Source organism: Crinia signifera, chromosome 8, assembly GCF_055691185.1.
Source record: "Crinia signifera chromosome 8, ASM5569118v1, whole genome shotgun sequence".
NCBI lineage: Eukaryota > Metazoa > Chordata > Amphibia > Anura > Myobatrachidae > Crinia > Crinia signifera.
Genome location: NC_139224.1, coordinates 176,974,266 through 176,988,678, shown reverse-complemented (window position 1 = coordinate 176,988,678; position 14,413 = coordinate 176,974,266). Strand labels below are relative to the sequence as shown.

At 51.9% G+C, this 14,413-nt stretch overlaps 1 protein-coding gene across 1 annotated transcript; it reads right to left on the bottom strand.

Annotated features, from left to right (window-relative positions):
- Positions 1-3,653: 3,653 nt before the first annotated feature.
- On the bottom strand, positions 3,654-13,496 carry RPF1 (ribosome production factor 1 homolog). Its single transcript, XM_083157868.1, has 9 exons — positions 13,213-13,496; positions 10,712-10,768; positions 10,104-10,184; positions 9,535-9,630; positions 9,151-9,304; positions 8,618-8,700; positions 5,823-6,004; positions 5,591-5,717; positions 3,654-4,251 (listed from the first exon to the last, which is right to left on the bottom strand). Exons 1-9 carry the CDS (start codon positions 13,408-13,410, stop codon positions 4,210-4,212), a joined length of 1,020 nt encoding a protein of 339 aa, XP_083013994.1. The 5' UTR covers positions 13,411-13,496; the 3' UTR covers positions 3,654-4,209.
- Positions 13,497-14,413: the final 917 nt, after the last annotated feature.

Sequence of the window (14,413 nt, the reverse complement as noted above, 5' to 3'; positions counted from 1 at the left end):
GACCACTAACAGAATCCATCCTCATATCCATATCCATCATCCCCGACATACACAGAGCATGTAAAACCCTTGTATCCAGCTCCTAAACCTTTAGTTAAGGTAACACTGCAGGGTTGAACATACTCAGACCCCCACCCCTTGTTCCCTCTCGATATGTAACATACTATTCCCTGGAACAATAGGAAGAATAAATAATTAATCCTGGACCACAATGAAAAACAAAAAGCACATAATGGATATAAAAATTGTAAGCAGAAGGTTTTCCACAATTTAAACCTTTTCCTAAGAGGAATCTCCCATCTCTAGGACTGCACCTTCGTAGCTTCCTCCAATTTCCTCTCCCAATTCTCAGTGACGTGATCACCACGGCCAAACTGGACTCCTAGAATTCTGGATTTCTGGGCTGTTCTGTGGAGGCCGTCCAGCAGGTTATACTCCAGCACTCAAGCCCCATACACACGGGGGAGATATATTGCTCAGTGTCTCCTTTTCATCATGGTCGCTGATGAAAGGGAACCTCTGCCGGTGGTGCCGCAGAGGTAATCAGCTGGTCACAGGAGCAAGCTCCTGCGACCAGCGATTAGAATGGGGCTGAAAACGGGAGCGCGCATCCCATCACTGGCAATATGGTCGCCTGCGACCATATTTCCAGCGATTTCAGCCCCTATCACCCCCGTGTGTACACAGCTTTAGAGAGCTGCCGTATCCAGGAGCAATGAGCTACAGCTGTATGCTTTGCGGTGTAACCTGCTCATGCCATGGAAGACAGGAGAAATATAATATACTGTAGGCCACCAACATCCTTGGAGACTCCAGGCCCACCTCTACCCCCCTACAGTGCTACTCTCCATCTTTTGCTCAAGATTCACTCCCTGACGGACACCCTGACTCAGCCATGAAATCAGGGCCTGTAACATGCAGCCACTCTACCACCCATACAGTAGCTGTCTAGCACGGCTACTGAAGATTCACTGGACTGATGCAATGCCAGTAAACACTTCCCCCAACTTCTCAGCATGGCATCGCTCTACAGCCCTTCTGCCGCCAAAGACAGCGCTGAGGGTTCTACGGCCCAGTGCGGAGAAATTTCCATCCGTCAGTTGAAGAGAGCCTTTTCTAGAACCTTTCTGCCTACAACGAGAATAGGATGAGGTGCCCATTCCCAATATGGAAGTGTAGGCCCTCATGGAGGGAAGGAAGGAGAGTTCCCTGACCCAGGTTTTCATTAATTACCTCTACAAGATAGGGAGGCAAGATGTCCAAGAAAGTTTTAAAGAACTTGGATGATAACCCATCAGGCTTGGAGACTTCGTTATAGACAGTTCATCTCTAGACTTCCTTCATGGTCATCATCCTAAGCATCAAAATAATAAATTTCCATGCTCCCAGAATTAGAAACCAATCCATCCTTTGTCTGATGATCGATGCTTAGACAATAAGGTCAGAGTACCAGGACCCGCTGTCTCCCAGAATACCACCCTGCTCATCCCACGGGCTCCAGGGGAGTGGTTCTGGAGTCTTAGGATAATATAGTAAAATGCTTACCAGCACTGGATGGTCCATATTAATGGAGAATGATCTGGCTGATCTTGTACTTGGTCTTGTACTGAGACAACTTTTTCAAAGGTGTGCCACAGTTAGTGGGTATATAAACCCAGAGCATACTAACTATGGCACACCTTTGAAAATGTTGTGCCAGTACAACGAAACGCGTCAGGCTGAACCACTTACAATTGGACTCTGGACACTACCAACCATATCCCCTTGAACCAGGTCCCCCTCTCTTTTCCCCCCCAAGGGCCCATTTACCATCTTCCGGCATCCTAATACTGGACTTCCAAATTGGGAAACCACCACCTGCATACTTATAATCCAAGAAGTGAGGTATTACCATCTTTGCCCACCAGTGCATTCGAAAAGCAAGGCATCCAGCAAGGTTTACGGATACCCATGATACCAGTTTATCCCAGACCATATATTGGTTATTACAAAAACAACGAGAGGAGAGCACAATCTAGGAATAAGCGGGACTTACAGAAGTATTACTCCATTGTCCTTCCACTTCCCATTTCCCCATTATGTGGCTTACTGTATGTCAATGTGTTTACATTTGTTCATCAAGTGCATTACTTTTTACCATAGTCTGTATTTTATTAACGAATTAATTATTATATCTCTCTATGGGCCAGATTCTCTAAGCTTCAAAAGTGATAAAATGGAGAGTGATAATCAGCCAACCAATCAGTTCCTGTCTGACATTTTTCAAACACAGCCTGTGACATGGCAGGTAGGAGCTGATTGGCTGGCTTCTTATCACTCTCCCTTTTATCACTTTTGAAGCTTAGAGAATTTGCCCCTATATGAGATCAATTAAATGAATTTATATATATTTTATATATATGTGATACCCAACTGATCATTTTTATTTTTCAATACTTTATTAACATACCCCTAGTGCGCTCCACAATTTCCCTTTTGTCTTTTTTATCCTGTTGTCAGGGGATTGAACGTCCCCTCTGTGTGAGCAGCCTACAAAACAGCCCACCCCATAAGCGCCATAACATCACCTGGGGTGATTTGATGGCAGTAGGGGTACAGGTGTTGAGTGAAGGTCAGACACTGCCTAGAAAGCCTGCAGCCCAGGATATAAAATCAGCCTCAAATTGGGGATAACGACAGAGCCACGGTAATTACATCAATTCTAATATCCCACATTAACAGCACATCAGGCACTTAGTATATGTGGAAGATGCACATGCTCTGTACAGATCACTACCGGAATAAGTCAGGGCGCACAGGAACTGTTCCATAAGCAAAAAAAAACGCTGGTATTAACTGCAGCATCAACCATCATTTTATCCTGTGGACATAATGACATGACATCATGGACCACAAATATCACCTTTCGGCCACCGTTCTCTTCCCTCTAACTGATATAATGTTGCTGGATATGCAGATTACCACAGCTAATGGATCTCCAGGGGCTTCTGCTGTTGGGGTACACAGCCGGCAAGGAGACCCAGGTATTGTGCGACAGTGCTGGGAGAAAGCAAACACCAACAGAGTGAAGTATCCTGTCCTGTGCCAAGACTGGTGCAGTAATTCCTGCCAGTCCAAGCAAGGAATATCCATCACGCGTTTCACCCAAGGGGCTGGGTCATATGAGCTGTTCTATGTGCGAAACACACGTAGACTAAACTTTGTTCACTTAGATGCAATTAAGCAAATACAGTTCCATCAATAAGATGAGGTCAGGTGGTCTTGGGCCCATATATTTGTTCAGACTGATGCCAAGCACTGTAATTAGTTATATTGTTTATAATCACGCTGATTAGAAGTGTTTAATACTCAATGTGCGCCTGCATGTTCTCTTTTTTTTCTGTATGGAGGTCTCAGAGAAGCTGGCAACGCTCATTATGTTTAGAATTAGGGTGTGCAGTCCAAGGTCCCCCATAAAGTTCCCCTAATTACCCAGACAGCCTGGCGGTCAGAAACTGAATAGTTCATTACATGAATCCTCTCAATCTAAAATGGCTACAGCAAAGTCTTGGTCCCATATCCAGCATGTAGTATGGCAGCAGGATCTGGGCGAGTACAGACAATGCCAGTCTGTGGTATGTGCTACCAGCACAGCACAAATAATAACGCACCAATCAGGAAAAAGGGTTTAATATAAACAGCTTCTGTCTCAGGAGTTTGTGATGTCAGTCATAGAGCATTGGAGAAGTCATACATGGAACAACCAGTCAGGCGATGGTCTGACCACTCCCCTCCTCCTACGTATAATGTCTGAGCAGTTGTACATCTCCAGGCACTTATACAAGAGCGGGTATAACATTATTTTACGGCAGCCTTGGGTTATAAATCCCTTGCCCACATTCTAGCTACTGGAGATCTAATAACCATTAATTACATCCAATCTCATCAACACGATCTCATACAATCCGACTTGAAGGAAAATAAAAAAGGCCATGAAATTCCATAGTCCTTTTCTCAGAGTCAGTAGGGGCGCTGCTCCGGATGAACCACAAGGCCGTAGATGTAATTCCAGTGCAGACCAGTAGTGGGCACTGGTCCGGATGAACAAGGCAGCTGTAGTTGGAATTCCACTACAGACCAATAGGGGGCGCTGCTCCACATAAACCAGAAGGCTGTAGATGTAATTCCAGTACAGACTTCCCACCAGTTCCATGCAACAGCGCCAGAAGTTTACAAGTGGAATTTTCTTCTATTTGAGTCCATCTCATGTCGCTAGAAAATGGAAAAGAGAGAACCATTTATTAACAGTTTCTTATATATATGCCCCGTATATATAACACATGGTGGGATAGAACCCATGACCTCAGCGCTGTGCGGCAGTAACGCTAACCATTACACCATCCGTACTGCCCCGTATATATAAACACATGGTGGGGATAGAACCCATGACCTCAGTGCTGTGAGGCAGTAATGCTAACCATTACACCATCCGTACTGCCCCGTATATATACCACATGGTGGGAATAGAACCCATGACCTCAGTGCTGTGAGGCAGTAATGTAACCATTACACCGTCCGTACTGCCCCATATAACACATGGTGGGGATAGAACCCATGACCTCAGTGCTGTGAGGCAGTAATACTAACCATTACACCATCCGTACTGCCCAGTATATATAACACATGGTGGGGATAGAACCCATGACCTCAGTGCTGTGAGGCAGTAATACTAACCATTACACTATCTGTACTGCCCCGTATATATAACACATGGTGGGGATAGAACCCATGACCTTCGTGCTGTGAGGCAGTAATGCTAACCATTACACCATCTGTACTGCCCAGTATATATAACACATGGTGGGGATAGAACCCATGACCTCAGTGCTGTGAGGCAGTAATGCTAACCATTACACCATCCGTACTGCCCAGTATATATAACACATGGTGGGGATAGAACCCATGACCTCAGTGCTGTGAGGCAGTAATACTAACCATTACACTATCTGTACTGCCCCGTATATATAACACATGGTGGGGATAGAACCCATGACCTTCGTGCTGTGAGGCAGTAATGCTAACCATTACACCATCTGTACTGCCCAGTATATATAACACATGGTGGGGATAGAACCCATGACCTCAGTGCTGTGAGGCAGTAATGCTAACCATTACACCGTCCGTACTGCCCCATTTAGTTATTATTTATAATCAAAAGCACCATTAAGAATGTTATATAAATTTAGTATCCTATCATTACTAGTGTTCACTTTGGTGCATTTTTTTCCTAATTAAGACCATAAAATAAATATAATTATTCTAATCGGCTGTCAGACCAAAGCCCAATCTGTAGTGAAAACGCAGCAGCATAGCGCAACAAATCAATGAAGAAAATACTTTGAGACTTGGCAATGAAGGGGTTAACCTGCAACAAAGCCTAAAATGGTTGTAAAATTATAACGCGACATTGGTCATGAAGTGGTTAAAAAAAAAAAAACAGCACATTTACAAGAAGCGACAAAATAACATTGAAGTCACGTGGCACTAATGAGGTGCCTGCCTGCCCCCCCCACCCCACCACCAGCGCCTCCCATCACAGCTGTACACTTACCTTGTGGATCCATTCATATTCTCCATACTTGGAATCAAAGGTTCCTTTCTGCAGGGACCGGAGCTTCAGTGTAAATCTGGGCCCCAGCTCTTGGATCCCTACTTTCTTCTCACTCTTGAAGATGTACCTGTAAGGAACAATGATAGCAATGGAGCAATAATAATGACAGATCGCACCAGCGGTTGGAGGACCACCGGGGGTAAATTGCCAATGTCAGACGGGTAACAAATACCTGTGGTATCTAAAGAAGATGTAGTCTCTCTGGTTGTGGAACGTTGCCACCTGTCTTCCTATGAAATGGGGATCGTGGGGGTAGAGCGAGGCGAACATGCGTCCGATGGAGTGTCCAAGCCGCGTGGTGAAGTTGTTCAGAATGACCTCCGGTAGGTGCTCTGACGGCGCCTTTCCTTTCCTCTGTGAATGGCAAGAAGTCCGATTCAGATACAACTGGTACGCTGCAGAGCGCACATTCACAAGCGATGTCGGAGCAATCTCCCCACAGTGGAGAGATCGCCATAAAGTCTGAGCGTTTCCTGCGGCGTTACCGCTACGCACTAATACAGAAGAGTCTCCCTGCTGCCGGCAGAGGGGGGAGAACATGCGGCTGACAGTGATAGTCAGTGCTCGCTGTCTCCCCACAGCGGAGAGATCGCCATAAAGTCTCAGCGTTTCCTGCGGCGTTACCGCTACGCACTAATACAGAAGCATCTCCCTGCTGCCGGCAGAGGGGGGAGAACATGTGGCTGACAGTGATAGTCAGTGCTCGCTGTCTCCCCACAGCGAAGAGATCGCCATAAAGTCTCAGCATTTCCTGCGGCGTTACCGCTACGCACTAATACAGAAGAGTCTCCCTGCTGCCGGCAGAGGGGGGAGAACATGCGGCTGACAGTGATAGTCAGTGCTCGCTGTCTCCCCACAGCGGAGAGATCGCCATAAAGTCTGAGAGTTTCCTGCGGCGTTACCGCTACGAACTAATACAGAAGAGTCTCCCTGCTGCCGGCAGAGGGGGAGAACATGCGGCTGACAGTGATAGTCAGTGCTCGCTGTCTCCCCACAGCGGAGAGATCGCCATAAAGTCTCAGCGTTTCCTGAGGCGTTACCGCTACGCACTAATACAGAAGAGTCTCCCTGCTGCCGGCAGGGGGGGGAGAACATGTGGCTGACAGTGATAGTCAGTGCTCGCTGTCTCCCCACAGCGGAGAGATCGCCATAAAGTCTCAGCGTTTCCTGAGGCGTTACCGCTACGCACTAATACAGAAGAGTCTCCCTGCTGCCGGCAGGGGGGGGAGAACATGCGGCTGACAGTGATAGTCAGTGCTCGCTGTCTCCCCACAGCGGAGAGATCGCCATAAAGTCTCAGCGTTTCCTGCGGCGTTACCGCTACGCACTAATACAGAAGCGTCTCCCTGCTGCCGGCAGAGGGGGAGAACATGCGGCTGACAGTGATAGTCAGTGCTCGCTGTCTCCCCACAGCGGAGAGATCGCCATAAAGTCTCAGCGTTTCCTGAGGCGTTACCGCTACGCACTAATACAGAAGAGTCTCCCTGCTGCCGGCAGAGGGGGGAGAACATGCGGCTGACAGTGATAGTCAGTGCTCGCTGTCTCCCCACAGCGGAGAGATCGCCATAAAGTCTCAGCGTTTCCTGCGGCGTTACCGCTACGCACTAATACAGAAGCATCTCCCTGCTGCCGGCAGGGGGGGGAGAACATGCGGCTGACAGTGATAGTCAGTGCTCGCTGTCTCCCCACAGCGGAGAGATCGCCATAAAGTCTGAGCGTTTCCTGCGGCGTTACCGCTACGCACTAATACAGAAGAGTCTCCCTGCTGCCGGCAGGGGGGGGAGAACATGCGGCTGACAGTGATAGTCAGTGCTCGCTGTCTCCCCACAGCGGAGAGATCGCCATAAAGTCTCAGCGTTTCCTGCGGCGTTACCGCTACGCACTAATACAGAAGAGTCTCCCTGCTGCCGGCAGAGGGGGAGAACATGCGGCTGACAGTGATAGTCAGTGCTCGCTGTCTCCCCACAGCGGAGAGATCGCCATAAAGTCTGAGCGTTTCCTGCGGCGTTACCGCTACGCACTAATACAGAAGAGTCTCCCTGCTGCCGGCAGGGGGGGGAGAACATGCGGCTGACAGTGATAGTCAGTGCTCGCTGTCTCCCCACAGCGGAGAGATCGCCATAAAGTCTCTGCATTTCCTGAGGCATTACCGCTACGCACTAATACAGAAGAGTCTCCCTGCTGCCGGCAGAGGGGGGAGAACATGCGGCTGACAGTGATAGTCAGTGCTCGCTGTCTCCCCACAGCGGAGAGATCGCCATAAAGTCTCTGCGTTTCCTGAGGCATTACCGCTACGCACTAATACAGAAGAGTCTCCCTGCTGCCGGCAGAGGGGGGAGAACATGCGGCTGACAGTGATAGTCAGTGCTCGCTGTCTCCCCACAGCGGAGAGATTGCCATAAAGTCTCAGCGTTTCCTGAGGCGTTACCGCTACGCACTAATACAGAAGAGTCTCCCTGCTGCCGGCAGGGGGGGGACAACATGTGGCAATTAGAAACTTACACTGGAACAGCCTTGTTGTGTCCGCACCTCACAGAGGGTGAGAGAATGTGGGGAGAGTGTCAGGACACGCTGGACAATAATCCCCCTGCTCGGCATCTGTAACACAGGGCGTGTGTCTGGCACATGACAGCAGGATCTTATGTGTAAGAGTGCTGGAGACGTCCAATCAGGAGTGGGATAACATGTGTAGCTATGTGCTGAAGAGTAGAATATAGATTATAAAAGGGACCCACAGATAATAGTAAGGTACAGGCTGCTGCAGCATTGAACAGATTGTAGTATCATATGGGAGAGGGTAATTGTTTTAGGGCCAGATGTAGCAAGCTTCAACAAGTGATAAACAGCCAGCCATCAGCTACTAACTGCCACATCACAAGCAGGGTTTGAAAGTGGCAGTTAGGAGCTGCATGGCTTGCTGTTTATCACTCTTCACTCTTGAGATAAGTCTATAGTTGGAAAACGCACCTTCATCTCTTTGCGCAGACGCACGTTGCTCATTTTGAAGTGAGCTGTGGGGCCGTCAGGTAAGTGAGAGAGGATAAGTCCGTCTGTACGCTGGAGTTAAGGACACATAATAAATACACTGATATCTTTATTCTGGATAGCAGATAGAATTAGATATATAGATGTATGTATGTATTGCTCTTGTGAATACTATTGGTTCACTCCCGTACGGAGAGGGCAGGCGCCTTGGTGGCTGGAGTAAATGCCGGGCACAGACTCATTCCACCACCAACTGGCTGATCGGACTCCATTCACTTGGGCTCCAGGTTCTGGAACAGGCATTAGGAACTGCAGATAAGATTTGGGATAGGGAACATATCAATTGGCTGGGATCAGAGATTGGGATCGTATCAAGGACCAAAGGAAGGGAGAAGCCCTATACAAAGGCTGTACTACGTGGATATTCGCTGTAACGCGGGATCAGGAACAGCTGGTGCCAGTGATGTATGGCTAGAGCCACAGGTTGCACAGAGAAAACATGGTGTGAAGGATACTTGGAACTTTCCGATCTTCATTGATGACGATGAGGTCTGTAAAATCCCTGGAAATACATTGCGGAATGATTTTCTTCAGCGCCAGACCCCGCCTGTAATATACTTCTGAGTTGGGTATAATAGACGACAGCTGTTCTGTAAACTTCACGGTACGCTGGAATCAAGACAGAAACAAGAATACATGTAAGAGGATAAAGAAGCAGCGACGACTGAATGACAGAGTGGCAGGTGTGGTGGAACTACAAGTCCCAGCATGACCCCTAAGCCAGAGGTGGCGATTATCTTATTAGCTAAGGAAGAAACCAGAAATCTGCTCTGTTCCCAGCACCAGTTATCACGTATGAAGATATTTGGATACTGAAGGTAGGATTTGGGCGTTCATACCCCACGGGGGCGGTCAGATGTTGTGATAAGGATCTTGGGCGTTGTCTGTCTGTTGAAATAAGGAGCAAATTCATCTGTAGCTTCATCAAAGGCCACCTGGAGGGAGGAACAGAGAAAAGGGCATCAATCACTACAGTAACGTCCATTCTGCTGCAAAGAATCATTTTATTTTATGTTACGTCTCAGGATCATCAGATCATCTAAATTCTGCGCCCTTCAGTTATGCAAATTTTATTGGATGTAATCACTTGCATTATACACATTGAATCATTTATCCACACCCCACCCTCCCATTTGCTCATCTGGTAGTGCCACGGAGCTCCCCCCTCTTTATCTCATCTCCACGCCCACAGAGAAGTGGCTGCAGGGACAGGGCTAAACACAGATCTGCATCATTTAGTCCCGCCCCTTCCTTCGGACGCACAAATCACAGAACTTTGCTGTGGCATGGGCTGGGTTCTCTATCAGACGGCCAACCCCCCTGCTATTCCCAAAGTGCCCTGCAGCGTCTTCTCTCCAGGATTCTACTTCTATAGAACTAGGCGTATAGCAATGTACCAGTGCCTTACCTCCTCATCCTCTGGGTCCACTGTAGTCTCATCATACACACGTTGGTTTTCAATTGTTTTGGGAACAGCCTTGGGTGGAGCCTATGGAGATGAAATACATTAGGTATAGCAGTTCCCCGCAGCCAGAGCACATGGAAAGCACTGTAGTATAGAATTAATGATACCGGTTCTCCAACCACTAAAAGAAACTTCAGCAGATGGGGGACTGGTACAAACATTGCGTATAGAATATACAACAAACAGAATGCCCCTCCCCCCACGATGATTGGCATGAGCAAACTGTCGCAGTATCCATTTCAGTAGGACAGCTTTTTTTTCCCCCTGTACCTAGGATCAAATAGATTGGTCAGCATTGGGCATCTGTGTGCGCAATTCGCCATCTTTACTACATTGCTACGGTGTCTAATATCTTCAAGATCATCTAACAGCTTCTTCCACACTTGTACGACCTTACGGATTGTGCACATTATCTCTTTCTAAGCAAAAGTTGTCATTTTTGTTAAAGTTTTGATTTAAATTTTGTAACCCTGATAAGAAGTACAGTGCGGGAAGAGATTACTCTGTTATTCTATCAGTAGAGAGGTGCAACACATCCCTCCTCCACGTACCTTGTCCCCGAGCGCCTTCCTCTCCTTCTTACGTTTCTTTTTAATAGCGAGCTTCTCCTACAGGAAAATAATGTATATATTAGCAGAGCGCTCTAATACAGATTCCACCTCCTCCATCCCCGGCAGTCAACCCCCCCCCCCCCCCCGAACAGTCTCCCCCCTCTTCCCGTCCTTTCCCAAGAGTCACCCCCTCTCTCCCATGCACCCCTAGCAGTCGCCACTCTCTTCCCCTCCATCCCCAGCAGACGCCTACTCCATCCCCTGCTTCCCCCCCCATCCCCAGCAGTCTCCATCCCCAGCCGTTGCCCTCTCTCTCTCCCCCTCCATCCCCAGCCTCCCCCTCTCTCTCTCCCCCTCCATTCCCAGCCGTTGCCCCCCCCCCCTCTCTCTCCCCCTCCCCTCTCTCTCCCCCTCCATCCCCAGCCGTTGCCCCCCCCCTCTCTCTCTCCCCCTCCATCCCCAGCCGTTGCCCCCCCCCTCTCTCTCTCCCCCTCCATCCCCAGCCGTTGCCCCCCCCTCCATCCCCAGCCGTTGCCCCCCCCCCTCTCTCCCCTCCATCCCCAGCCCCCCCCCTCTCTCTCTCCCCTCCATCCCCAGCCGTTGCCCCCCCCCCTCCTCTCCCCCTCCATCCCCAGCCGTTGCCCCCCCCCCTCTCTCCCCCTCCATCCCCAGCCGTTGCCCCCCCCTCTCCAGCCGTTGCCCCCCCCATCTCTTTCCCCCTCCATCCCCAGCCGTTGCCCCCCTCTCTCTCCCCCCCTCCATCCCCAGCCGTTGCCCCCCTCTCTCTCCCCCCCTCCATCCCCAGCCGTTGCCCCCCTCTCTCTCCCCCCCTCCATCCCCAGCCGTTGCCCCCCTCTCTCTCTCCCCCTCCATCCCCAGCCGTTGCCCCCCTCTCTCTCCCCCTCCATCCCCAGCCGTTGCCCCCCTCTCTCTCTCCCCCTCCATCCCCAGCCGTTGCCCCCCTCTCTCTCTCCCCCTCCATCCCCAGCCGTTGCCCCCCTCTCTCTCCCCCTCCATCCCCAGCCGTTGCCCCCCTCTCTCTCCCCCTCCATCCCCAGCCGTTGCCCCCCTCTCTCTCTCCCCCTCCATCCCCAGCCGTTTCCCCCCTCTCTCTCTCCCCCTCCATCCCCAGCCGTTTCCCCCCTCTCTCTCTCCCCCTCCATCCCCAGCCGTTTCCCCCCTCTCTCTCTCCCCCTCCATCCCCAGCCGTTGCCCCCCTCTCTCTCTCCCCCTCCATCCCCAGCCGTTGCCCCCCTCTCTCTCTCCCCCTCCATCCCCAGCCGTTGCCCCCTCTCTCTCTCCCCCTTTATCCCCAGCCGTTGCCCCCCTCACTCTCTCTCTCCATCCCCAGCCGTTGCCCCCCTCACTCTCTCTCCCTCCATCCCCAGCCGTTGCCCCCTCTCTCTCCCCAGCCGTTGCCCCTCTCTCTCTCTCCCCCTCCATCCCCAGCAGTTGCCCCCCTCTCTCCCCCTCCATCCCCAGCCGTTGCCCCCTCTCTCCCCCTCCATCCCCAGCCGTTGCCCCCTCTCTCTCCCCCTCCATCCCCAGCCGTTGCCCCCCTCTCTCTCTCCCCCTCCATCCCCAGCCGTTGCCCCCCTCTCTCTCCCCCTCCATCCCCAGCCGTTGCCCCCTCTCTCTCTCCCCCTCCATCCCCAGCCATTGCCCCCCTCTCTCTCTCCCCCTCCATCCCCAGCCGTTGCCCCCCTCTCTCTCTCTCTCCCTCCATCCCCAGCCGTTGCCCCCTCTCTCTCCCCAGCCGTTGCCCCCCTCTCTCTCTCCCCCTCCATCCCCAGTAGTTGCCCCCCTCTCTCTCTCCCCCTCCATCCCCAGTAGTTGCCCCTCTCTCTCTCTCCCCTCCATCCAGAAGTAGTTGCCTCTCTCTCTCCCCCCCCTCCATCACCAGCAGTTGCCCCTCTCTCTCCCCCTCCATCCCCAGCAGTTGCCCCCCTCTCTCCCCCTCCATCCCCAGCAGTTGCCCCCCTCTCTCTCTCCCCCTCCATCCCCAGTAGTTGCCCCCCTCTCTCTCTCCCCCCCCTCCATCACCAGCAGTTGCCCCTCTCTCTCCCCCTCCATCCCCAGTAGTTGCCTCTCTCTCTCTCCCCCCCCTCCATCCCCAGTAGTTGCCCCCCTCTCTCTCTCCCCCTCCATCCCCAGTAGTTGCCCCTCTCTCTCTCTCCCCCTCCATCCCCAGTAGTTGCCTCTCTCTCCCCCCCCTCCATCACCAGCAGTTGCCCCTCTCTCTCTCTCCCCCTCCATCCCCAGCAGTTGCCCCCCTCTCTCTCCATCCCCAGCAGTTGCCCCCCTCTCTCTCCCCCTCCATCCCCAGCAGTTGCCCCCCTCTCTCTCCATCCCCAGCAGTTGCCCCCCTCTCTCTCCATCACCAGCAGTTGCCCCTCTCTCTCCCCCTCCATCCCCAGCAATAGTTGCCCCCCTCTCTCTCCCCCTCCATCCCCAGCAATAGTTGCCCCCCTCTCTCTCCCCCTCCTCAGACAGGGGCTCACCTTCCTCTTCTCCTGCTTCTGCCTCAGGAACATGAAGTGCCGGCGCTGCTTGTTCTTGATGTCGGAGACGCTGAAGGTCGGGGGGAACGCGGCCTCCTGCCCCGGCTTCTCCCCGCCCCCTGCACCCGCATTCTCTCCCGGGGCGCTCGGCTGAGCTTGAAGATTCTGCCCGGACTCCGATTTCTTTCCCCCAGCCATGTGTGTCTGTGAGCAGAGAGTAGCCACTTCCGGGACGACAGCAGCCGCACTTCCGCTTCCGGGTTACTGCGTTGTCATGGAGACGGTGCCTAATAATAACAGCGGTGACAGTTCCCTGATAACGGCTGCAGCCCAAGCTACATACCAGAGCTGCGCTGTGATTGGTGGGGAGGTGTCAGATGATCTGCCCCTCTCATTACTGCTACAGCCCCGGCTTCCCCCTCACCCTGCCTTACTGTGCCCCTGCCCATACCCCTCATCCAGCCCCAGTGTGCCCCTGCCTACCTCACCCAACCCTACTGCCCAGTCACTGTGCCCCTGCCCCAGTGTGCCCCTGCCTACCTCACCCAACCCTAGTGCCCAGTCACTGTGCCCCTGCCCTTACCCCTCATCCAGCCCCAGTGTGCCCCTGCCTACCTTCCTCAGCCTGCCCTGGTGCCCCAGTCGCTGTGTCCCTGCCCATACCCCTCATCCAGCCCCAGTGTGCTCCTGCCTACCTTCCTCACCCAGCCCTGGTGCCCCAGTCACTGTGCCCCTGCCCACCCTGCCTCCTTCACCCATATCATTATTATTATATGTTATTTAGAAGGTGCCACAAGTTGTTGGCAGCGCCGTACATAGGGCACACCTTACATCAGCAATCTCCGGCTGAGGCTGAGGATGGGTCTCTCCTCACTATCTACCTCTTGGGTAATGACTGCCGCTAACCCTGTCCCAGAGGCATCCGTCTGCAATATAATATAATTGTCTGGTGACTGCTTCTTCAGACACTCCTTTAGTGGTGCCGCCCTAGTGGCGAGATCAGGAATGACGCTGCGATAATGGCCTACTAGAGAGATGTCCTGAGTTGGTTCTTACACCTCTGGGTGGAGTAACAATATTGTGCTGCATGATTTCAGTTTTTCCTGGGATAGACGATAACACATTCCCGGGATAGACGATAACACATTCCCGGGATAGACGATAACACATTCCCGGGATAGACGATAACACATTCTGGTAT

What these genes read in the sequence shown, in the direction of transcription:
- RPF1 (XM_083157868.1), bottom strand. Translation starts at nt 13,410, where the DNA reads ATGGCTGGGGGAAAGAAATCGGAGTCCGGGCAGAATCTTCAAGCTCAG. An exon ending in AGAAGCAGGAGAAGAGGAAG is followed by an intron (nt 10,769 to 13,212) that starts GTGAGCCCCTGT and finishes ATTTTCCTGTAG; the next exon opens with GAGAAGCTCGCTATTAAAAA. An exon ending in GGAAGGCGCTCGGGGACAAG is followed by an intron (nt 10,185 to 10,711) that starts GTACGTGGAGGA and finishes TCATCTCCATAG; the next exon opens with GCTCCACCCAAGGCTGTTCC.